Source organism: Aptenodytes patagonicus, chromosome 11 (assembly GCF_965638725.1).
Source record: "Aptenodytes patagonicus chromosome 11, bAptPat1.pri.cur, whole genome shotgun sequence".
Classification (NCBI taxonomy): domain Eukaryota; kingdom Metazoa; phylum Chordata; class Aves; order Sphenisciformes; family Spheniscidae; genus Aptenodytes; species Aptenodytes patagonicus.
This window is the reverse complement of record NC_134959.1, coordinates 14,030,196-14,056,294: the sequence shown is the minus strand read 5'-3', so window position 1 is coordinate 14,056,294 and position 26,099 is coordinate 14,030,196. Positions and strand designations below refer to the sequence as shown.

At 39.4% G+C, this 26,099-nt stretch overlaps 2 protein-coding genes across 3 annotated transcripts in view; both read right to left on the bottom strand.

Moving 5' to 3' along the window:
- Positions 1-24,378, bottom strand: part of C11H19orf12 (chromosome 11 C19orf12 homolog) — a 60,382-nt gene extending 36,004 nt beyond the window's left edge. The window contains exon 1 of the mRNA XM_076349204.1: positions 24,322-24,378. The gene's annotated coding sequence lies outside the window, so the exon portion shown is untranslated. The remainder of the gene's footprint in view (positions 1-24,321) is intronic.
- On the bottom strand, positions 440-25,914 carry LOC143165630 (uncharacterized protein F13E9.13, mitochondrial-like). Of its 2 annotated transcripts, none has more exons than XM_076349197.1 (7): positions 25,846-25,914; positions 25,581-25,656; positions 24,322-24,404; positions 17,085-17,265; positions 9,289-9,439; positions 7,009-7,136; positions 440-801 (listed from the first exon to the last, which is right to left on the bottom strand). In XM_076349197.1, exons 2-7 carry the CDS (start codon positions 25,651-25,653, stop codon positions 611-613), a joined length of 807 nt encoding a protein of 268 aa, XP_076205312.1. In that variant the 5' UTR covers positions 25,654-25,656; positions 25,846-25,914; the 3' UTR covers positions 440-610. The 2 variants fall into 2 exon arrangements, with proteins under 2 accessions (XP_076205312.1, XP_076205313.1); XM_076349198.1 differs by lacking the exon at positions 25,846-25,914 and adding an exon at positions 1,002-1,084 and having other exon boundaries at positions 623-801; positions 25,581-25,745.
- Positions 25,915-26,099: the final 185 nt, after the last annotated feature.

The window sequence follows — 26,099 nt, the reverse complement described above, 5'->3', positions numbered from 1 at the left end:
TTATCTTACATTTTTCTGTGGTATACAATTACTACATTTTTATAATAAATGCACAATTCTAATGAAAAAATAATGATCTTGAACTTTAATAGAGCCCTTCATTTGAGGAGATGAAAGTGCTGTACATTCATTCATTTATTATGTCTTACAACCCCCGTGTGATGTAGGTACTATTATCATCATTTTACAGATGGGGAAACTGAAAGGCTAATTAACTTGTCCAATTTACAATACTCTCAGCTGTAAACTTGGGGCATCCTATTGTACTCACAGGCAAAACAAAACTCAGCTGACCTGTGATGAATATTTACTAAAAATTCTTAAATTCTATAAGTATTTTACTTACAGGGGAGAATATATTACACAAGCCTTCGTAGAGTTGGTTTTGCATTGACAATGGCTTTGAGTGCCACAGAAATGCGCTGCCTAGAAACAAACATCAGAGCACCAGTTTATTGTAAAGTGTTACCATGTTTCCCAGCTAGTTACGGAGATGATGTGTGTTTTCATGTAATGTTATTAGCCATTCAAGCACACGTTTGTGCTTTAATTCTGTATGATGTATCGTACTGCACTTATACACACACAAAAATACTGTTTGCTGACAAACTCATTCTCTCAGTTTACTTATGTGTCCCATAAATTTCTTTACTCTGTCAGGGTCAACACCATTTGCCCAATAACCTTCTTTCTTGAAATACGAACCAATTATTAGAGCGTTTGCATCCAAGTAATTCCTCACATTCTCCAGAGTCACTCCAGACCCAATCAGCACAGGAATCTTCACAGCACATTTAACCTCTGAAGAGAGGAAAACCAAAATTAGGGTTAAGTCCCATCTTTGCAACTCTATCAAAACTCGAATTTGCTTAGTTTTTCAACAATGAAGAAAGGTATCAAGAAACTCATGATCACGGTATTTCTTACTTCTACTATAGAATGAAACAACTTCTCTAGAAAAAACACCTTTAGCCCCGAACAGCTGTTAAGAAAAATCTCACCTTTATTCCATTTTGCATTCTGTTGTTGTATGAAACGCTGCAGAAGAATATTCCTGGCCACGTATCAGAGGATAGTTTCAGTGCTATGGAAGATATGAAAGTTGGGTCTTGGTACCATACCTGTACCCCTCTATTCTCAAGGAACAAGATTTAAGCAAGATGAAGTTGAATTGGCTGGCAGAGAATGTACTGCATTTTACTATATTCCTGCATAAATTCATTTTTGTTCCACATCCCTGGTAAGAAGAGATGCTAGATGCAGGAAGTTTTTGCACAGCAGGACCAGAACCTTTTACTTACTGTGACTGTTACCATCACGCTTAGAGGCTCCATTGTGCCTGAGGTGCTACACATACATGGAAAGGAGCTAACGTTTACTACTGTGTTGCAGTAGCACCCAGTATAGATTCCAGGCAAACCAGGTCCATTGCCTCGACAAAGGATTTACTGATGCTGGAGTGACCATGTGGGCTGCTGTGACCCATGTGGAGTCTTAACTGTGTTCTTGATTTCCCTCACCTTAAGATGTGAATAATCACCTCCCCCAATCTTTCCACGAAGTAATCAAAATACAGCTACAAGAGTAAGAAGCCATTCTTGTTTCCATTCATTGTATTAGCTCAGATTCTTTTTTGCAAGTCTGGTGAGATCATTACAGTGGCAGAACTATTCAGTAGAGCTGTGCTCATTACAATTCTTCAGTCATCAGTTTAAATCACAATAATGGTAGTTGGACTGGTGTGTATTTCTGCCAGGTCTCCTTGCTGAATTTATGCTACGTTGACAACTAGTAGAAGATCTTCAGTGAAGAAACAAGAAGGGCCCTATTCACAGGGAACAGAAAAGGAACATGCTCTCTACTTCATGATAAATTTCAGAAACTCAGAAGTAGGAAAGCAAGCAGTGGTCATATAGCCTACATTGATAGCTCCAGCTAGTTTACCAGAAAGCAAAAGATAGTACTGATAAAGACTACTTCTCTTTCTATGAATGGCAATGGAACAGAAAAGCCAATTATTTTTTCTATATACAGTATGTGTTACTTAATTATCTGACCCTTTACCTGGCTCCAAAAGGAGAAATAGACAAAATATCAAAACAGGGCTCAAAATATTACAGATCCACTTCATCCCCCACGCACAGGGGTGGGTTTCAGTCCATGGTTCAGGTGATCAGGTACACTGTGAAATGCATGCATTCTGACAGACCTGACTGTGCAGAAACTGATCTATGGCTCAGTTACCGTAGTTCACATTTTTTAGAATAAAACCAAAAGGGGATGGCTGTTTTGACCATGAAAAGGTTCCCCATAGATAAATAAAAGGTTATTAGAGTATTTTCTGCAGAACTTGGGTCTGTACTAGCTCTGGAAAAAAAAATCTAAAAATCCCAGTTCAAGAACTACTAAGCATCCTTCTTACCCTTTCATTTCAAACTGACCATCCTAAGAGTCACTCACAGGACTGGATGCTTCATCCCTTACTTAGAGAAAGGTTGTGAGGCATTATTTCTGACCTTTAAAAACATATAAATTGCTTTAATTGGTGATAAGCTGATGTAAGATGGTTAGAGCTTGAAGTAACTAGGGAAAGCATATATGCAACATAAAAAAAAGTCTGCTTCAAAACACTGTTTGTTTAAATGAAGTTTCATCAGAAGCCTAACTTATTAATTATGCTTCAGGGAAGACTAATTATTTATCACCTTCCTACTTCACCAAAGAAAGGGATCAATTAAAATGTTCTTGAATCTCTTTTTAGGTCACATGCCCTACCATTTTTCCATCTAGGAACAATAACTCCTTCTTACAAACATTTTAACCCAAAATTAAAACCATTCCACACAGTCCTTACTGAAAATTTTAAACAAATCAGATGGATCATGCATCTATGATTAAAACTAGTTATTTCTATGCATATTTTATATTCTTATAGTCATCCTGCTTACAGCAACAAAATAATTCATTTTTAGTTATTTATAGCATTATTACTGAAATCCTGTTCCAGAAAAATCAGAATTTTATTTATATAGTATCTACATGCTCTTAGAAATATCATATCTGCTTTACATAGATACCAATGCATAATTAAGGTGCTACAACTGACCGGAGATTTGTGCAACAGTACTTTACCATATTCCCAGAGGAACTGCGTACCAAGTCAATATTTTTTTTTATGACAAGTGCATAAGGCACATTAGCAGGTAGTTGTTTTACAATTATTTCACATCAGCAGGAAAAATGAAGAGCCAAATAATTAAACAGAGCATGATCACATGGGTGTAAGACAATAGCTTAGCCCTATTAGGCAAAGAGTAAAAACCAGTGAAACCTGAGACTGCTGTGAAGCTATAAAAAATCCCAAAGCTTTCCAAAGTAGCAAGGTATCCAACTCCTGCTGTGATCCATACATGACACGTGGAGTCCACACACATCTCCTGTGCTGGAGATTTATTCAGACTGACAACGTGAAAAATGGCAATGGGAGTGCTCGGTCTACAATAAGACTGGGTTACCTAATTAAGTATGCTACAGATGCTACTTTTAAGTCATTTCCAAGCACATCAAGGCCTAAAGTTGATTAGTAGAAGGTGACTTGTCTATTGGCTGTGTTAATACAAATTCTAACTTGTAAAAGAAAATAAAGCAACAGCAGTGAGATATGCTTTTGCGTGGCAATGTTCAGTCACTGTCAAGATGTCTCTAAACACAGAGCTTTGGTTTAAATCTCTCTCAGCTTTCTTGGCTTTCTTCTGATTTTTTTTTTTTCTTGACACAGAGAAAAGCAGACACTTTTGTGATGTTACAGTAACAAGATCCTAAAGTTTATACAACTTGCACATTTCTCTATTTCAATAAACTGTAACTAGAGGGCACTGTGCTCTTTCTTGTGACAGTACATCTGCAGACATGTCTTTAATAAAATCAGATGAAATAGTGCTTGGCTGCAAAGCACAATGAAAGCATTTGAACTATGGTATGCACAAGTTACATGAAATAAAGGCCAAATGCTCCTAGCTTGAAAACAATGGCAAAGAGCAGCGTAAAAACAAGCACCACTGTGCCAATAACTTGCTCAACTACTCTTCTTTAACAGCTTTTTCATATGCAGTAATTACTGCAGTGTGCAGTACCGTACACAACACTGTTTATGGCAATGCTCCACTGAAACACATTTTAGTTTTTTAATTCAAAGGACTTTTTCTCTGTCATTAAATCTAGAGCTTACAAAAAGTACAGATCAGAGACTCACATCTCCTGTTTAACTCTACGAGGGTGCCGCAAAGGCAGCAGCCTCTATTTTGACCTAAATGTACCATCAAAAGGTGAGAGGGTGAATCAGTCTTGATGCCCCTTTTATGAACAATAACTAAGGAGGTGACAGCCACAGCCAGCTGTTGAGTTTCATGATGTACCCCACTTTCCACTGGTTACTCAGCTGAGGCCATTTGTTTTGTTCACACAGATAACTAAGCAGTCATTATACAAAGCTTTGATCACTTAAAATACAGCCTGGATGTGAAGCAGGTATTTCAGCAGTTATACCCAAAGAGAAAACCTGATAGATTCATTCTCCAACCAAAGAACATTTCACAGTGTAACAAACTGGAACAAACTTCTATAACATCTTAAATGAAAATATGGTTTATTAAATAAATTAATTGTAATTCAAAATGCTCAGCTATAATTCCTGATCCTTAATAACCTGAAGTCTGAGTTTTAAACCTTGTGCTCCGTCGACCACTGGTGCCTGCTATGCCCGGAGAGCCCCCGAGCAAAGCCTGCCAGCCGCTGCGCGGAGCGATGCTGATGGTTGCCTACGAGAAGGCAGTGACACAAACTACAAACAAAACCCTGCTGAACACAGTTCTCTGGCTTGACAGGGAAACACTCATTTCCCACACTCCATCACAAATCAGTCAATTCAACACAGAGACACAAAGGCAAAAACACTTCTATATTACTGCACAACAAAGCTGAAAAAAAGACATGACAAAATCTCATCTGTCTCTTGGTTCTGCTTTCAAGAGATGCTTTGCAGCGTGATGAAAGGTGCCCAATTGTGTGTATCATCATAATACAGCACTTTCAGGGCTGCATAAATTCGTGAAATGCAAAATTTCACTCACATCAACACCAACTTTGTAGACTGTATATCTGATTCCTTTTAAGAATCTGCTGACATAGATATGCCTAATTTGTCATTTCCTTATACCCTGGAATATTGATTTTTAAGTTCTTCTCTGAACTGTTTTAAGCCAACATCCTTCTTAAAAGAGGGCCTGCTAACATCCAAAATCCTGTGACTTAAGTAAAATAAATCCGTGATCCACAGATTCTTGCTTTCATAGCAGAAATCCAAACACAAAATTAATGTGTGTACTTCACTACAGCTGCCAACTCCTATTCATTTTGTTCTTTGGACCCAGAAAGAGAACAAGACAGAGACTGACATGTTTGTTCACATGAAAGAAAAGCAGAAGCCGTGGTGCTGTCTGGTTAGAGTCCTGTGATAAAAACCCTATGGGCCTAGAGGTCAGGTTTTGCTCTCTGATGCAGGAAATCAATGGAGGTTGCATGTGCATATGTGAAAACAGGATTTTGCCGCAAGACTTATCAAATCCTTTTTTTTATTATTTAATCTGCATTAAGGGTGGTGGAGACATTAATTGCAGGCAGGGATGGAGCTCTAGTTCAATGAAATTTTGTAGTCTCGAAAATATGCCTAGCTTTCAGTCACCTGTTCCACGTATCATTTCTAGTTTACTGTACCAAAAGACCAACTAATTCAAGTTCAATATTCACACCAAACCATCATTTTCTTTTTAACATTGGTGATTGAAGCATAGTAATTTATAACCTTTTGGGCAAAAAGGTTGTTTAATATGTATGAAATAAAACCCCATTTTGACAAGTTCAACATACATTTTAAATGCTGTTAAGGATGTATGATATAGATAAAACCCTGAAAACACTGGATGATTTCATATTATTTCAAAAGATATTTGAGGTCCAGGTATCTGTGGCAAGTAAAATATGGTTTTCACTCTCATCAGCTAACATAAATTGAAAACAATTCACTCTGCACTGGAACTTCAGAACATGCTAAGTTTAAGCATGCCAGCAAAAATAAAACCTAAAAAAATACACATTCTATTTTATGTAGTGAGACCCTCAAATTCAAGCCATTAATCTAAATTAAAATTAGTGATGAAAATCAAATGCCCCCATGATAGAACTTTAATTCTAGCATGGGAGCGATCCATTTGCATGAAGACAGCCCATACTTATGCCAATAGAAAAACATGAAGAATCATATAAAACTTTTGCAAAGGTCAGAGCTCATAGGTCAAATGACTCTCCCCTGATAAAAAGTCCACACCATTTAAAAATTATTTTGATGTAATATCTTTCTATCTACCATTGAACTTGTATTCTTTCTGAAAATCTTCTAAGCAGTATTTTCCCTGATATTCCTGTTGGGAATGTTGCCTTATCAAAATGCCTCTTTTCTTGCAGGACTTCCATTTTCATTGTGAAAGATAAAAACGCTTAACTGTTCAATGAAAAGATTTATAGTTAGTTAGTTTTCTACTAAGGCTAAAAAGTAGCTTTTTCTTATATTAAGATTTTTTAGAAATGGGTTTAGAAACAGTTTGGGGTTTTCGTTTTGTGGTTTGTTTTGGTTTGTTTTTTTCTTTACATATTTTACATACATTTTAAACATTTTTTTTTCATTTAAGCCTCAGCATCATCCAGTGTTAAAAAAGCTTGAAATAATTTTCATTTTTGTCCTGCCAAATTGTTGTTTAGAAACATATGACAGCCAATCTGAATAGCACCTCAATCACATTAGTTCTGCTGTATCAAATCAAACCCCACAGCGAGAGTTTCTTTTCCTCCCTCTTTTTTTTTCCTTATGAATCAGTGGATATATAGATTTCTTTCTACATTAATCCAGAAGCTGATTCACTGCCTGTTGTCCGACCTTCATATGACAGCTCTCACCTTTCAGCTCCTGAGGATCTGCGGGCAATCCGGTAGCCGTGCCAGTCAGTACAACCCCATCAGCCAGGAAGAGCTCAGCAGCCGAAGCGGTCTCGGCCACGCTGACATCTGCCGTCAGAGTGTGAGCACTGTAAACAACAGGAACGTACCCTGTGCTTACTGTCGGCACACACATTTGTTATCCATCTTGTTGAATGTTTAGACTGCGTTTCTTCATCTTACCCGCTGTCAGAACAACCAAAGGCAGGCTTTGTGAGAGAGGGTAAGTGTCCTGTTTTAAAATGGGAAGTAAAATTGCAATACGAACAAGAGGAAAAAAACCAACCTTTTCCATCAGGGAACCATAATTGATTAGTCTATTGCCCTGGGTCTCCTGTCTCTAAAGAGCGATTGCTAAGTGTGAACTACCAAGTGTCAGTCGAGACAGCTGCTTACATGTCGAGCACCTGTATTTCAGAAATGTTGAGCACACACAGCGCTCTGACTTCAAGTGGGAGTTGTGGATGTGCAGTCATTCATAAATCAGATTCTGTTGCCTAGAACAGAATTAACACCCTCCATTTCACGAAGTCCAACTAACAGAAAGTATAGTTATTACCTATGATATAATCACATCTTACACAGCAGTTACAAACACCAATTACTTGCAACCTAGCTTTTCAACAACAGTCTTTGATACATGGGTGACGCACTTTGTCTGAAACCTATAGCAATAGAAGCTTTTAATTTAAACGGTTCTAAACTTTGAAAGAATTCCAGCCATTGCTGGTTCAACACCTGACTTTGTTGTTTCTATATTTCCATTTAAGCAGAAAACAATGGCTATGGCCAACATGTTGCACTGATGAGTGGTGATGGAGCCAACCTCTTTCCTGGATCAGTCTGGATGGACAACGCTCTTGGAGGGGGGCCATGCTCTGGCCATATTCAGAGGCAGCACGCGTGAGCAGTGCGTTCCGCTCATGGCGATGGATGCAAAAGGAAGTACACTAACTCCCCTTCTGCAGCTGGAGAAAGGCAGGCCTAAGTACCTAATATGTACAATGAGGTTGAAATGGGGCTTAAGAGTAGTAGGCACCCTAAAACTAGCACGTGGAGGGTAGCCGTAACACAGCTGTAGACTACAAAAATAGTTTCTCCCCATTTAAAGAACAGGAGACTAGCAGCTCTCAGTGTCAGGCATATTTTTCTACATTAAAAGATTCAACCAACAAGTCCTTTAACATTTCCTTCTCAGCTTATGAATCTGCCTGAAACAAAAAGGGTTTCCTAAAAAGCAAACCCTTTGAACAACAGGAAGTATAATCCAAATATCAATTCATCAATCATCAAGACAAAGAAAAAAAAAATCACGATGCAATCGATTTTTTATAAAAAAAGTCTAATGCAATGTATTTTTATTTTTATATATACACATACATATATATATATATAAAGAAATCATTAGAAAGAAATCACTGTGAAAGGACCTTAAAAGCTTAATTTGACCACGCTGCATTGTTTCCTTTCTATTTTGAAATTTATTACCTGTTTATTAGGTATTTAAGATCTTCCAGACTTGGTTATTCTCATTATTACCCACATACTACACACAAACATTTTAATTATATATTATACATGCTAAATAACCTAACACTTGAGCAGCTCTTCTGGAGAAAAAAATCCAAAGTGACATCTAAATAGCTGAAAGTACCATGTGATAGTTATGATAAAGTATCAGCAGAAAAGAGACTGGATTCATCTGTCATAAGTTCCTTCTGTTTGATAATCATAGAACATAATCCGTACATAGACAGCACTGATTTAAGTAGGAGAAACCAGTATTATTGGCAGGAAGGAGAAAAAAGAGAATAGCTTTTTAAAATGCCAAAATATTATGACGTGTATGCTTTTATATGGCAACTGCTTGCATAACTAAAAATAACCTTGGATGCCTAGCCTCCAGAAACAAAATTTCTTTAAACATAATAGGTATATACACAAGTATACAAAATCTCACCTAATACCAGATGCAAAACTTTTACAGCCTGCATTTATAAATCCTGAAGGTTAAACAACTGCAAACTTCACAGATGCAGCAACCTGCAGCTTACAGGTGCAAATTTATTTTTAAACATATCCCCTAATACCACTGCAAGACCTTGCTTGAACAATAAAGTTCTCCCTATATCATTAACTTTCCTCACACTAAATAGGCATTAAAAAAAATAATCAGAAAATGGAGAAAAATAGAAGATCATTATTACATTCATATTTACATTAAAAATTGCTTGTATTTACCTATGTTTCTTTTTAATATCAGCGAAAATCTGAATGTTCTCTGCTCCAACTTGTTTTCTGTATCGTAGCAGGTTACCTGCACAGGCATTTATAATCCCTTCATCAGCAACATGAGAAAACACAAACCCTTCAGCCCGGATAAAATCAAGACCTGAAAAAAAGAAAATTATCAATATCTTAGCTAAAACTGAAGACTGAAAAACAGAAATACTAAAACCAAACAAAACCCCACCTTACTGCCCCTCTTATTTGATCCCAACACAAGTTGTTCCATATGCTCTAGGACTAACCAACCTTGCTTTTCCACATATTTAAGTTTTACATCCTTTATTTTCACCCATATTCTCTCCACTTCTTCTTTCCATCTTACTACCTTCAACTCCCTTCTCTCCCGTAGAGCCCACCAGTTTTCTCCTTATCCCCACGGTTCTCTTCTCTTTCTCAGCCCCTATCAGTTTGTTCCTGTGTGGCTCAGAACAGGCGGCTGCACATCCTGCCCTGCCTCTTGTCATGAAGTGCCAGTGGGCACATGCTGACAGAGGAGCAGGTAGGTCAAAATACAGCTCCTTTGTCCTAACGATGTGTCTTCTCTCCAAAAAGGGTCATTAACTCGGGCCTCTCCTCTCCTTCCAGATACTCTTTCATTGTATTACTTCCTTCCCAACATCTATTCCCCCTGTTAAATATGCCTGAAGTTGGCCATCAGGTCAAAACACATCAAGGACGTGGACACAGACAGAGGAATAGCATTAAGTCTTCTTTCTTTAGAAAATTAGGTAAGAAAACACAGCCTGCAACACATTACATACAATCTGTTTGACTCTCCCTCTGAATATAGCTTATGTTTTCTACACAGCACCGCATCAACAAATTACTTCTAGAGCTGCGCCAAAGGTACAAAAAGATAAGGTCTGGGAAGAGTGAAACGTTTTCCACTCTATTCTGAACTTACTCCAACCATCAACTCTACCATGTCTTAGCAACACAGTTTCCACCATATTCATTCATTTTTTGCACTAGGAAGGTTTTGTGGGATGGATGCTTAAGAGGAAGATTACAAATAGCAATGACTTCACACAGGCCATTCATCTACTCTCATGCACCCCCTACGTGGCCTTGAAATATCCGTGTTGAAATACTGAAGCCTTGGGCAATGGTGTAATAAGCCCACAGCTGTGAGGGACAAGACTGAATTCTGACTCCCTTATTGTATTCCCCTCTTCTCTCCAGTCTTTCACAGCCTTGAAGTTTATTTCACCTGTCACTTAACATACATGTAAAAGCTCTGCACTCATCTTGTGCAGCTTTTACTGTTCTTCCAGTTTACTTTAGAGGTCTCTTCCAGGCCCTTCTGAAGCTCTGCTGCTGCTCCAGCTGCAGTCAGCTGCACTTTTAATTAGAGCTGACATCATACCAAGGAAACCAACGCATGTGAAAGCAGCCATTGAGAATGCAATCCCACCCGCCAGAGAACTGCTTAGGCAACAGAGGCCTCACCTTAACACATTTCAAATAGAAACATAAACCATCTTTAAAATGTATTTACCAAATGACAAGGTGCCTGTTTATGTTAAATTTCAGTTTCATTCCAAAAGCCCTGAAGTTGAAGAAACAGAAGCTTATGCCTGATAGAGAAGAGCCTGTATTGCTTACCAACACAGACTCCAGCTAACAAGAAACATCACAGACGGATGCCAAGTCAAATATGAGCTGTCCTGTACGTTGAGATTAGTGGGTGAAAAGCATGGAGTATTCTCAGGATCCAAAGCCAAGAGTGTGCCACAAGTATAGTTACAGGTGCTAATAGACATTGGGTAATAAATATAGTGCAAATAGCTAGATTCAGATTTCTGCATCTAGGAACAAAAGCTATAGGTTCTATTTAAATCACCCAAGTTTACGGTACAATTCAGAGCTAAATAAGAAAAACTACTTCTCCTCTAATCATAAGACTATCGATGAGTCTAGAGATATGTTACATTTTCACAGCAATCATAATGTCTAACTCAGGACAGGGGCTATTCGTTGAGTAATTTCATGTATTAAAGTCACTGCTTACATGTTGTTTGTTGATGCTTGGTTTGTGTTTCATTAACTTAGTAATTTAAGACTTTCTGCTAAACATTAGGACTGTACTTTGTTTAACAAGGTTGCACTCTCTATCTGGGTTTTTGGAGGCTATGAAAATACAAATTTTAACCAAGTCTAATAGGTGCAGGCACCAAATCATTACCCTTCTGTTTTATGAAGCCATAATCAGATTCCGCTAACGAATTCATTTTTACGCTCATAAAATTGTGAGAATGATACTATTGCTTACTTTCACATTTGGCAAGTTGAAAAGTAATAGCCGTTGAATAGTTAATAGGCAGTCCCATTTCTGACTTATATGGGAACAAAAAAATTTTGTAATCTCACTGGAAAACAAGCACAGGAAATTTCCAATGAAACCTAATAAACAGAACTTCAAGACTATATTAAGAACATGGAATCAAGTAACCAGCCGCTGCACGGCCTGCTCAAGGAACTAGAGCTTGTCTCTTTTTCAAAAGTTAATATTACTCCACTTACTTTAAACCTACTTAAACAGCTTTACCTAAACAGCTGTGAAGGTCTATCAATTGTAAAGAAAATCTTTATTTTTTTTCTTTCCTTCCCATGATAGTTTATGATTAAAAGAAAAAAAAAAATGACAGACTGAAACACTTCTTTTGCTGGGTGAGAAAATACTGCAAGACTGAGTTAATGGAGGAAATAGTACTTTTACTTTATCCATCTTAAATGCTGCAAATGTGCCCATGACTGCATTTTAACACCCCAAAACAGTGAATTGGATGCAACCATAGAGAAGCCCTTTCTCAGGTATGTTCCTCCCTTCAGTTATAAGGTCAAAAGGAGCTGGGAGCTATGATTTACTGCTTTCACAGAAATGCGATCTGGCCTCTGCAAGGCAGCAAGCTCCTGGTTGCTGCTGAATTTTGGACTTCAGGCAAACATATTTGCCTTTACACAAAGGCAAGATGCTGCAGGTAACTTTACTGGTGGTATCTTGTTTTATATGTGCAGTAAATCCTGGCTCCCAGCTCTTCTTGCCTTCCTAATTCAAAAAGAATCTGAAAGACTGATTTTGTGCTGAAAATGAAAACTCAGAGGAGTAAACTTTGCCTGCTATCGATGCTAGAGGCATACAGTCTCTGTGCTGTGAAGACCCTTTTTTACTCAGGACATTGTCTTGCAGCCACGCTCTTTCCATGCTCAGCATGAATTACAGACCTGGAAGAAGCATCTCCAGCAGAGCTTGCAGCAGAGTCCACAGTGTTCCCTGTCTTGCTCCACAGCACCTGTGGATGCTCCCAAGGCACGCACACCCCTCATACAGTTCTCTGCTTAGCTGCCTCCCACCACAGCATTCATACAGTGGCAGTTAAAAAGAAAAACAAAAAAGCAGTCTACAATTCTGCCCAATTCTATCCCATCTTAGCATCATGGGATGTAGCAAGTGAATTCCCGTGGAGGATATCTCTGCTGGTGGGTGAGGGAAAGGAACAGTCTCAGACAGCAAAGCTGTATTTATAAAAGATATGGAGATATCTGGGTACCTGGTATATCTTCTGATATGAAGTCTCACTTAATCAGCTACCAACTGTGTCATTATCATTGATGAAGACTAATTCAGAAATGGGATTTCAGTAACATGATCCTTAAAGGAAAAAAGGGCAGTTTCACAGTCAGGTAGAGATGCAGTTGGACTAGATGATTATTTTAAGTCCCTTCCAACTGAACTATTCTATTCTAAATTTATGAGATGAGAGAAGATGAACTTAAAAACTGAGCCCTGATTCATGGTAAGTGTAACACAGGCTCACCCAGGTGTAGGGAAGTTGCACTCTACAGTAGACCCTACAGTCCTCGCTCCCAGGCACCCAGACTGAAGCTCTGGCCAGAACACAAGAGCGTAACTTGCCTCCGGCCCACGTGCCTGGGTTTTCCACCCCGTGGAGTCAAGATACAACAGGGAGGGGTACCTGGAATATCAGAAGTGTTGACGTGCATCACTACAGAGATACAGCTATGGGAACTGCTTTATGCCTCGAAGATCAGCAGATGGCCAGGCTTATAAGCCTTATAAGCAGAAGTTGCTTATATACACCATTCTGTTTCAACCTCAAGCAGATGTAGTTAATTAAATCAGAAACTACAAACAGGAAATTATACACCTCTAAAAAACACATGGTACACTTGTTAATAATGAACCAACTGAAAAGTAACCCTAGTAAACAAATTCTGACTTGCTTCTCCACAAAGAACATTTTAGGAAAGAAGGAAGATAATTCAGTCTTTAGAAGATGTCATTAAAATGAACTATTAAGAAGGGTTGTTTCTCTGAGAATAAGTGTTTGAGATTAAGATGGCTTCCAGTCAAATACATAAATACAAAACTGTACTATTCTGTATTGTCTCTATGTTTCGCAGTCTACAGTTCCTTAGGGACATTACTGTATTTTAAATTAAAATGCCTACATTAGAAGAGTATAAAAATTGAGCAGCAGAGGACTTTAATATTAAAGAAAGGTGTGACATGAATCTCCCCCACTATTTGTGTGTATAATGACACTAATTTTTGAGTGGGTTAACATTGCCATATCTGCCCTTAGGAAGAGAGGGAAATCTGGCAGCTTTCAACATAACATCTTGAAGTCAAATGTGAAAGCAAAAGATCAGACGCAGTGACCCTGGTTTGTGGGGCAGACGGAGGGGGACCATGGGCCCTGCAGCAAAGCCCACAGCAGGAGAATGCCATGGCCTGCCCGGTGGATGCCCTTGGGCAACCGCCTCCTTCAACCCCCTGTGGTGGACCTGCCCTTGCGCTGAACCAAGAGTATTCAGTACTGGTGTAACAGTCTGCAACAACCTTTTGGAGCTGGGGGGATGTTGGCAACAACTGTTTTGGCTCAATAGTTGTTTTTTGATAATATGAGGAACTACTTGTTTCTGTCAGAAGAGTGGAGACACAGTGGTTTCCTTTTTCCTCACGATCCCCCACTATTTTCCTACCACTGCCCCATACCTTTGCTGAAGCACCCAGCACAAACACATTTTTGCTGGCATTCCTTCCTTTAGGTGCCTAATTGAATAAATAAACGTTTCTTAAAGAACCAAAATAAATTTAAAAAAATTCTCAACCTTCTTAGATGCCTCATCCCCTCATTTATTACTGTTATTTTCAGATTTATCCAATACCTTGTCAATATTAGGGGAGGAAATATGGAATATGGAGGGAAGTGATTGTGCCCCTGTACTCGGCACTGGTGAGGCCGCACCTCGAACACTGTGTTCAGTTTTGGGCCCCTCACTACAAGAAGGACGTTGAGGTGCTGGAGCGTGTCCAGAGAAGGGCAACGAGGCTGGTGAGGGGTCTGGAGAACAAGTCTTATGAGGAGCGGCTGAGGGAACTGGGGTTGTTTAGCCTGGAGAAAAGGAGGCTGAGGGGAGACCTCATCGCTCTCTACAACTACCTGAAAGGAGGTTGTAGCGACATGGGTGTTGGGCTTTTTTCCCAAGTAACAAGTGATAGGACAAAAGGAAACAGCCTCAAGTTGCACCAGGGGAGGTTTAGCTTGGATATTAGGAAAAATTTCTTCACCGAAAGGGTTGTCAAGCACTGGAACAGGCTGCCCAGGGAAGTGGTGGAGTCACCATCCCTGGAGGTATTTAAAAGATGTGTAGATGAGGCGCCTAGGGACATGGTTTAGCGGGCATGGTGATGTTGGGTTGACGGTTGGACTCGATGGTCTTAGAGGTCTTTTCCAACCTTAATGATTCTATGATTCTATAATATGCTAGGAGAATTCAGTAATTTCATCTGTTACAAATAGTATAGCCAAATAGGCTACCCACAACATGTTTATTAGCATAACCACAGGTTGCTGATGTTGAGCTCCTAGTCACACTGTAAACCTGCTGACTTTTTTCCCCCTTTACAAAATAAAATCATTACCTTCACCTAGAGACCACTTATGATTTCCCTGTGCAGTTCTCTTCAGAATGGTGATTTCTACCAAAGATAGGAGTTTCCACAGGGAAAATTAAATGACTGCATAGTAGCAGGAGACGCTACATATGCTTTTTAGCTAAAACACCTTCAGCAACTATTTTTTGTAGTGAAAGCATACAGGGCTTGCTTTATTAATAGCCACCTATTAAAATTGTATTGACATTAAAGTCACTACTAAGTTGCTACAGAAAAAATACTCAAAGATTTGCTACCTACAAAGTAGCATTCACTTTATTATGGTTTTGCTTAAAGTGATTTTCTTTTCTTTTTGCTTTCCTCTTCAGTGAACTTGAGACAATCATCTTTTGAGAAGTGCAATGAATTGCATTAAACACAGGCCCTTCCTAGCTGGTGTTCTCCAGTTACAGAGCAAATAGTGCAGAACAGCAGTAGAGCTGAGCAAAACCCAAGCCCTCCAGGAATTCTCTCCCTCATTAATAATTGCTGAGAAGTAAGAGAAATACATTGGTCCCACACTATATCCTTTATTTAGTGATCAATTTTTGCTCCTAAAAGGATGCATAATTCACTAACAGTTTGACTATTGCTTTTAAAAATAAGATGTGTAAATATTTTTGCAAATGGCTATGTACCTCAAGTATCCTACCTGCTGACAATCCCTAAAAACTAAAACTGGATTCTGTTAGCATTTTTATTTAGGTTTTCATATAGGTTCTACTGCAGCAATAAAAATCAGGTTTTGTCAGTTTGTCAAGTAGTTAGATACCTTGAAAATGACAACTTCTGATTTTAAAGCACTCAAAACAAATCTGAGTTCAAAACACATCTACTAACAAGAATTCCCCCAAGATAAAAGGAATTTAAGACTTTTAGAACACATTAAATACAATTAAAACTGTCACTGCAGATAAGTTAGCCTACATTATTTTACCTGAAGTATGGTTTTCAATTAACACCAGCATCTTTTAGTTTTCCATTCTTACAAAATTCTGCCTGTTTATAAAATCTGTACATTCAAAAACGTGCAACCTTACTGTAATCACATATGCAATTTGGGCAAAAACAGACATTAACCCTCAATTTATGAAGTATTTAGGAAGTACAAGCCTTCCATATTAAACCAGCCTTCATCTTTAAATCATGGAATGTTACATATGAAAAACTAAAATTGCTTCAGCAAGCAGTAGGAGCAGAAAGGTTAGCAAGTCTAGGATTCATGCAATAAAGATAGATTAATTTATATTTAATTCCCCCAAATGCAATTTAATTTTAAGTAGTTTGGCTAGCTGTACACTCAATTTTTTGTTATTGTATAAAAAGCTTTGTTCCATCCATTCATTAAAAAAGGCAATGAAAACTTAGTTTTAATGGATAACAGTAGTAGCAACAACATATAATTAGATGCTGAAACAGGATGCTTAACCACAGTGGGTTAAATTGATCCTCAAACATAATTTAACTGAAGTAAATAGAGTTACACCAAAGGTGGCTTTTAGACATGAGTAGGTTTAAACTAATCATTATATTTAGACAGGTTTCACCTAGAAAGCTGCGGCAGTGGCCCTGGGATTTTTAGCTGCCTCCAACTGAAGCAGTGTGTAAGTATCATCTATTATAATCAAGCAGGCATCTTTCTCAAAATCTAATTTCTGCTTTTTCAGGGTACAGCGAGCTTTTCATGTCTCATTTTTCATGGTATCTATGTTAGTACAATGCACAATTTGCAGAGAGTAAATGCCATAGCAAACAACAGTAATAACTGATGAGTCATTTCTATTACCTGCAGCAAGAGCAACTGCTATCGCCTGTTGATTTGCAGCACACAGGATCTGGACACCCAGCGCGAGATGGGGACAGGTTTGTCTCACTGCGGCACTAATGACTGTCATTGCTGCAGTTACTTCAGGCCCAGGACACACCGTGTAAGGAAGATCATGCATGTTTTCTACTATCAAGCCATCCTGTGGAGGTTGTTATAAAGAAATATGATTGAACTGGAAAAAAGGAACTTAAAAAACATGGCTAGTTTACCATTACACTGTTTTGTATTAAAAGACACAGGAGTTTAAAGGTTTTCCTTCAAAGGAAGGATTATCTACAGTAAATTGTGTTGATGCATACAACCACTAATAAAAGTGCTTTCATCAACAGCATGGTATTTGCAGGGAAATCATGAAGAGAAATAAATGTGATCTTAATTATACATTCATCAATTTGGTTTCCTTTGATCCATCCTAAAATGTGCACTATAGGCGAATGAGTTAAATCTTATACCTCATTAAAAATAGCGTAAAGTCAAACTTCAATTATCCAAGTGGAATATAGGATATTGAGTATATTTGGATAACAGAGGATTTAGAGATAATCAAGGCAATTTTCAATTCAATTAATGTCAGAAAATAAGTGCTATTTTGGATAAATAAAGGAATTTTTTGTTTGACTATTATTGTGCCTATTTGCAGTGTGCCTAATACCATAGTATTAACTATTGATATTTCTCCCATTCTGGATTCAGAATTACTTAAAGGAAGATATTGCTATTTGTTATCTACTATACCTCTCATTCCACACGGACATACTCTTAGCAAACAATGGAGTAATGATAAAATACTCTGCTGATATAATTTATGCGATTTATTGAAAATCTTTGTACATTATCTGGTACCTTGTACTTTTCCAATCATTGTATAGTATATACCAGAAAGTTTTCAACAACTGCAAATCATATATAATTTTGTCAAGGACTAATAACAAGAGTAAAAGTATAGCCTTGAAACATATTTCAAGCCTGATGTTTTGCATTTGCAGTGAGAATGTTAAAAGAAGCTAGAAGTTTCGTACCTGCTTCAATCTAAAAATACAAAAAGTTTAATAGACAAATTAATTGTATATATAGAAAATAAATTCTGCTCTCTCTGGAGTTTCATCACACATCTTAATCCTTTAAAATGAGAGCTTTACATTTCAAAGATATTGTAACTGAACCAGAATAGAAAGAAGAACATTTTTTGGGAAAAAAAAATACAACTAGACATTAAACAAAGAAGTTTTCTTAATAACAACGTAAAGAATCAGGATGGGGAAAAAAAAGGTTTCCTTTTCTAAAAACTTTCATATGTCACGCTTCTTTAATCTTTGTTGCAGTGTAGAAGCCCTTTTGGCAGTAAAAGATAAGACAGTATATAAAATGCAGTCAGCATTTAATGGCTGAATTACAGGCTAAGCCACAGACATCATAAATGAACACCTAACATGGAGGATGAGGAAAACTGAGAATGGAAATCATCCAGTGGAACAATACGGTCAGTCCAAGCACGCGACCCACATATGTTCAGTGCACCAGGGTACAGCTGCCTTTACCAAATGACTTACATCTGAGTTTTTAAATACACAAAATACATGTTACCTTAAAAACAAAAGGACACAACCTATTAATGGAAAAAGTGATCTAATATTATGAGCACCCAACATTAGACCTACGCGCTATTTGGTGCCATTCATCAGCATATTTAATTACAGAATTCCAGTCCAAGAAAACCTCAGCTAGGCAAAGGAAAACCAGATATGACAACTAACCAAAACATCTGTCCTTGATTTTGTTTCTACGTCCAATTCAATGTATAATTTAACATCCACACTTCTCTACTTGTGATGGGAGGTAGCCATATGACAAAGACGACAACCAGTCCTCAGAAAACCCCCACCATTTTCAGAAATGAAAAAAAAATCACAAACTTTTAGTCGGTTTCTCTGGAATGAGGTCCGGACTGTTCCAACAAACCTAAACTGACCAAATGGTCTTGTACCTCAGGCACAACTACTGAATCCTTTGTGGTACCAACAGAAAGAGAAATCCCTTAGCCTTTCGCCCTCTGTACACATAAATATATTAGGTCAGCCTAAGCAAGAATGCAAAGTTGGTCAGTAGTAGTATGCAGCAAAAGGATTAATGTAGAATTACAATATTTTAACAAAACAAACTCAAAAAATGCAATGAACCCTCAAAACCAGGTAATTCCTTGAGGCCACAAAACCTGGACACCCTTGGTCCTCGGCTCAAGAATGCTCTACTTGGCAGGCTTCACCAAAGCCTGGGTATCTGGGAAACTTCAAGCTTATCATAAGGGCAAGGAGCTAGGATCTGCAAACCAGAAGCCCTAGGCTTTCAGGCAGTTGAGAATCAACTTCAATAGGACATGCAGGAAGAAAGGCATCTGGGAACGGGGCTTCAGATGCTCAGCCCCTGAAGAGCCACGCTAGTAGCCAAAAAAGCAGGAGAACGGGCTGGCAGAATTTCACAGGAATTCCGCAGTGAAACTGAGCTTTCCATGAGTTGCTACTACTTTGAAAGCTCAGAATTTGCATAAAGCAAATTATTCCATTAGATACATTAATGAATTAATTCATTTAAAAATTAATTAAAAACCCTAGCCATACTACTGTGCATAAAAAGTATCTGATTGAATTCTAGTTCAAAATGCAGGTGTATGGGAGGATTCCAACATTTCTCTCTTCAGCCTTAAACTTACTATATTCACTTATCAGCAGTTGCCTCTTCCTATGGCCTCAAGGTCCACAGTTACTGTGAATATTTTTGGTATTACTTTAATAATGTGTTATTCTTTTGGTACCATCTAATAGACTGTGTTCTTTTGCATATTATGTTTTGTTTAATTAAAAAAGAACAACATATGTTCTGCAATAGAGAGCTGAATTACAGATGCTTTAACTCAAAGCTTTCTTTCATATTTTATATAAAAATATAACACCACAGATTTCTGTGTTTACTGAATTGATATGTATATAAAACAGACTTCAGTACTATCAGACAGCTAATTAAAATGGTGGAAAGAAAACAGTTATGCTAAATTAAAGTTCTTGGAACTTAAGCTTATAGTTTAGAAGTCTATGGGAACAGCTAGTGTATTACACCCTCCAAAGCAGAATTTATTTGGATAGTATGAGATAAAACTCTAGCAAATACCTTTTGTGTTCCTTTTGCATTGAATATTAAGATGATTTAAGTGTTGCTTATATATAATAGTCTTATTATAAATAATTCTCAAACAATATATTTCCTTTTTACTTTGAATGACTTCTGAAGTGCTACATATGTGCAAAGTGCCTCTTGTACCACAGTTAGCTACTGGAAAATAGGTCATTTAAATAGCTCTCTGATTATATAGAAAAATAACTTCCTTAGCTTTATTCCACTTATAGAAATGACCTCTTAAAACACTTCAACCGCACACACACATATCACAGCAGAAAAGCCTCAAAAATAGTCACACTATAAACCACAACAGGTATAACAATCATACAAGCTTTAACTCAGCACCTACCTAATGTAACATTTACCTAGGGCAACTTTAACCCCAGTGTTTCCCCTAACAGAAAGGCTTTACCTACAAACACATACATACTAATACAAACCTTTGCAAGCTTAAAACAACTATTCTTTCCTACAGGAAGAAAGGGGGTTTTGCACCATACCCATTATTATATAGGCTCAGGTATGCACTAAGACAATTACAGCCTTTCCCATCATCACAGTCATGTGCCCCTTATAAAGGAAACCAGGTGCCTTTGTAGAGCATTTATTTGCTGTGTCTAGGCACAGCTTCCTAGCAATTCCTTTAAAAGCTCTACTCCAGAGCAAGAGATTACTGCCTTAATATATGTAAGTATGTATCTTAAGTTCTCCTGCATATACCATAGGAGGTAGTTGGGTGGAGATTTGTCTGCTATTTTATTCTACTGTAACATAGCTAGGATTTGAAATGTTAACCTCTGTAATCCAAGTGACAACTACCTACATGTTTCTATGCAGAAATACTAGTTTATTCTGTCTCACCTGTTATTAAACTCTATGTAATTTGAATTCCAACTATCATTGTAGTTATAAGAGTAATAGGCTTGAAACTTTTCACTTTTTAAAAACATCAATGTAAAACATGTAGTAGCAACTACCCTTCCAGGTACAGAAACAAAAGAAGGGTCAGAAGGATCAGAACAGCAATGAATGCATCGCCAGAGACAGCATTGGCAAAAGAAGCAAACCTGAAATTTTGTGTGGTAAGAAGCACCATAGTATTAACAACTCAATGTAACTTTATAATTTTGGGATTCTCTTTAAAGAAATGGTTTTACTTACGTATTTCTGTCTTTAATGTCAGCTACTCAAGTAGCTACAGCTAGATAACAGCAACTAGTAGTAAAGTGATCTATATCAATGAAATTAGAGGGAACTTGTGCTCTATTTTCTGGCTACAAAGTAAGCATCACCCAGGCTGAATCGAATGAATAAAAGTTAACTCAAATATATATTTTACATTTTTCTTAAACAAAAGCAGACACAAATTGGAGGGATCATAATGTCTCATAGCTTGCTGCTTATAAAATCTTGTCTAGGGAATTTCATTGTTTAGCAACACACAAGTACAAAGTATATACATTTTGAGCACAGATGGCTTCCTAACTGAGCACTCACTTGTTTTCATTACTGTGCTCTAACATCACAAATCTTTCATATTTATTATGTTAAGCTGCTAATGTGCCAGACGAGTCACCTTTTTCTGAATATACTAGGATTTACTTCCAAGTGCAATGCATATTGAGTGAGCAAGACCATATACTTTATTTTTAAATGTTAACACCAATTCAAGCAACTTGAGACAATATGTAAACATCTAGTAGCAGCAAGATGGTTACATATCATCTTAAAGGCTACTGTGGGCAGCATTTGGCAATACTGTCAGTAGAAACATCCGTGGAAAAAACTTTAAGTTTCTAGCTCTTCCACAAGAAAAACAGACAGCTTAACAGTTCATTCAGAGTACTGAGGGGGAAACCCAAATATGCTCCCCTTACAGAAGCAGGATAGCTAGTTTGGAAGAGTGGTGATCTCTGGGCAAAAGCCAGGAAGCTCCTGAAGTATCTGTCATGAAAACTTACATTTCTCTTAAAGTACCAGGAAAAACTAAACAAGTGAATTGCAGAAAGTGTTAGGCAAACATACTGATATTTATGGAAGTTCTCCTGATTATCTCTGACCTTTATGGCCTTAATAAAGGATTTGTTTGTCATATTGCTGTAACACTATTGTATACAGGCCTCTAGAATGAAGATTGGTATGGAATGTATACTGATGTTCTTGTGATTTCTACAGGAAATAGACTTAAGCATAACTTTAAGCTCTGAATTTGTCCAAATGTGTAGAGAAATGACTGCATTCACTTCATCTGTCTACCTGAGAGGTAGGTTTAAAAATATATTCAAGTTCAGAGACTGCAGTGCAGTAGGAGAAAAGGTAAACCAGTTAGACCTGGAATAGCAGAATTTATTACAACTGTTGAAAAGACAATGAAGTATAAAACCCAAATTAAAATTTTGTGTTCATACTGATTTTAAAGCTTGTTTTAAAACTGTTCCAGCTTTGTGCATGTCAGCAGTGGAAGTAACTGCTTCAGTACCCTCCCTCACCTTTAGGTATACTTCATGTTTTCTCCCTGCTGCTAAAGGTTTCAATGTGTAATTAGTACGTAAGAGAAATGGGTAAACAAGCACTGGAATGTGGGGCAATTGCTGTAAGAGTTACAGATCCCTTGTGTAACCACTTCCTCTAACACAGGAAGACAGAGACTAGTACTTGCCACTCTTCTGTAGATCAAATCACATTACACCTCATGTTGATACTGTAACTGTAAAGACAAAATATAAAGTCACAGTACAGAATACAGAGCTATTGCACACCTGCTCTTTCAACAGGCATGAAAAGGAAGAAAACTTACTCATTCTGTACAACTTGCAGTTAGAGATTATTCTAACTGGGTGGACATCTTGCACATGCTCATCTGGTTCATAGGCACTGAAGCCCACCTATGTAAACATCATTCTTCCGCACTGCTGTTTATCCTTTCAACAGTTCTGTTCTCAGGATTCTTTCCTAATTTAGCCTTACTAGTGCTCTGCTGATAACCTGCTTCATATGACTTGTCTTGCATTTTGACATTGGTCTTCTATAATTTAGACTAAGTTCTTATATTCAATTTTGTAAAGTATCATCCTAATTTATGCCATTAAAAAGGTTTCAACTGGCTTGTTATTAAAGCTTTTTGCAGAAAACAGCAGCTCAGAGCAGTGACTACTTGTTCATTTAAGACATTTTCAAACCTCGGGCATTAGGACACTGCTTCACCATGCCAGAAAAGGTACGTAATACCATAGGCAGGTCAAAGAAAAAGCACATCAACACCCGAAGACAAGGTGCAATGAAATGTTTAAAACGTATCTGACCTTTCAAAAGGAGATACACCCTGTTAAAATCTCCTGACCTATGAAGATTAGTACACCACTTTAGGTCCAACAGCAATTCAGTCAGTAGTACCTGCCTCTTCTTGCCTCTGGGTGAGACTGGCCTTTTGGGCCTTCTCTTCTAGATGCACAAAGCAGGCATGCTTGCTGCCAGGGGGCTAGGATAGAAGAGTTAAAGAGGGCAGAAAAGGGCCTAAGCTTTTTTTTTAGTCCCTGATTAATCTGTGCTGTTTTGGTACAAACACAAATGTGGGGCGATCCTGCAGCCTACAAGTGACTGAGGTATGGATGCAGTGCCTCAGCTGTGCACATGGCATTCCTCCATGACTTCATGAAACCAGAGAGTGGTACAGAGCTAAAAATATAGTGGCTTGTCAGGGTGGATGATGAAGCATTCTACAGCCAGATACCTAGAATGCCAGCAACCACCCGTGTTGCAGTCAACTTTCCTCCCCCCCCCCTTAAATTGACTTGATTCTTCGAAATTGATGGTAATGCAACTTAAGCAACTGAATTGCACAATTTGAATCTAAGCTTTTTCACTTGTTTTGGGTACATGTGATGCAAGATGTGGATTTAAACATCTTCCTAAACCGTGTGGTTTAAGATGCTTTTGATGAATTATAGACTCAATTTAAAATATTGGCTATGCAGAAGCAGCTTTGTGTAAATGCTGCCATAGGAAGAAGGAAACCAAAACTTACAACTCCAGCATCCTTGTAAGCTTCAGCCTCTTGACAAGCTTGATCAATGATCTGGGTCAATGGAAGAGAACTTCTTGGTGTCCCTGCAAGAATAATGCTGCTTACCCCAGGGCACGCACAAACCAAAACCACATACAGTAACAGCTTTCAGGTAGGATAACTATAGGGATTGGCATACTGAAATAGGAAGAAACAGGGTAAACTTGCTAAAAGACTGCTGTATCTCCTTGTAACATGCCTTAGTGGCATCTCTTTCCCTAGCTGAACTTCACAGATCTACTGTAACCATTCAGCTCCTACATCTAATTCATAAACTGCAATAATCCCTTATTGCACCAGGTCTGCTCTTAGCTTGTTATTCCTGTACTTATTATAGCTTATCCTGCATTGTGTGGAGCATCACTAATGCAACCTATGGCAAGACCGACCTCTAGGTCTGCAGGATACCTATGCTAAACACCAGTCAATTTAAAATTAGTTAAAGCTATCTTAAACTTTAATCTGCAAGGTTGACTGTATCTGATCTTCAGTAGAAGTGCTTCATGGAAGAAATGAACATGCATGGATTTTGTTGGAATTCAATGAATTTCCCTAAAGATCAACTCCAAAGTCTTTTCTGATACTTGGGCTCCTAAAGCCAGGCACTGGGAGTCTGAAATGGGGACTGTGAAGAGCCCTCTGACAACTTTGTTAGGTGGTCTGATTCCACAGCGTGGGGAAAACTGGCCATAGTGCCTGGAGGCTGCTTCTGGGAAAGCATGGAGCACAGTGAGCTCCAGGCATGAGCCTGCCAAGGGGAAGGTTAGCAGCTGTCATCAGCTCTGCTTACCCTGAGCCCCTGGAAAGGTGGATGAGGAGGTCAGGGTGGAACAAACCCTGCCTGTTGTCAGAGCTTCCTATTGCCTCTCAGGACCTGCGAGAGCTCTCGCCGACATCTATCCTGTCCCAACGCTCATTTGCTTAATTTCATAACCATTGCCTCTTAAAACACAGCAACGGAGAGCTCGCCAAACCCTTGTTTTCTCAGCCTAGCTCCCTACGTGGAAGCGTCTCCTGCCTCTTTTACCTCTAGAAAGGGGAGATGCCCAAACCCGTGGCGCTTCATGAGGGGCCCGCAGCGGTGGTTGCAGGGACAGGCTTCCAGGGGAGCGGGCTCTGCCCTGGGGCCCGCAGCCGGCCTAACGGGTGATGCCGACGACAGGCTGACGCCGCCGCGCTCGGCGGGCGCAGCGCCAGCGGGCCGCCCGGCCGCCGCTTACCTGGCAGCGCTCCCACGTGCACCACCCCGACGACCGCCGCCTTCAGCCGCCCGAAGAGCCCGGGCGGCCGCATGCCCTGCGGGAGAGAGGAGGGCAGGGAGGGGATCAGGTCCGGTCAGTGGGGCGGGCAGGCCCCGGCCGGCTATGGCGGCGGCCCGCCTCCCGCCGCGGACAGGCCGGGCCCGTTCCCGTCCCCACTCGCGGGCGGGGCGGCCCGGCCCGGCCCGGCCCCTCTCCTCGGCTCCCTCCCCTCGGCTCCCCTCACCTCAGCTCACCCCGCCGCCGCCAGCCCGGCGGTGTCCACCTGCGGCGGCCGCGCGCGCCGCCGCCGCTTCCGCGTCAGCGCCGCCGGCCCCGCCCCCGGCCCGGCCCCGGCCCCGCCCCGCCGGCCCCGGCGCGGGATCCCGCGCCCCGCGGCGCCCTGCGCCGCTCCCCCAGGGCCCGCCGGCGGCCGGCGGCGCCCCGCCGCGCCCCCCGCAGACCCCGCCCCGGCCGCGCGCCGGCCCCCGGCGCTGCGCG

What these genes read in the sequence shown, in the direction of transcription:
- LOC143165630 (XM_076349197.1), bottom strand. Translation starts at nt 25,653, where the DNA reads ATGCGGCCGCCCGGGCTCTTCGGGCGGCTGAAGGCGGCGGTCGTCGGG. An exon ending in CTTACAAGGATGCTGGAGTT is followed by an intron (nt 17,266 to 24,321) that starts GTAAGTTTTGGT and finishes CAACCTCCACAG; the next exon opens with GATGGCTTGATAGTAGAAAA. An exon ending in GATATTAAAAAGAAACATAG is followed by an intron (nt 7,137 to 9,288) that starts GTAAATACAAGC and finishes TGTTGTTTACAG; the next exon opens with TGCTCACACTCTGACGGCAG.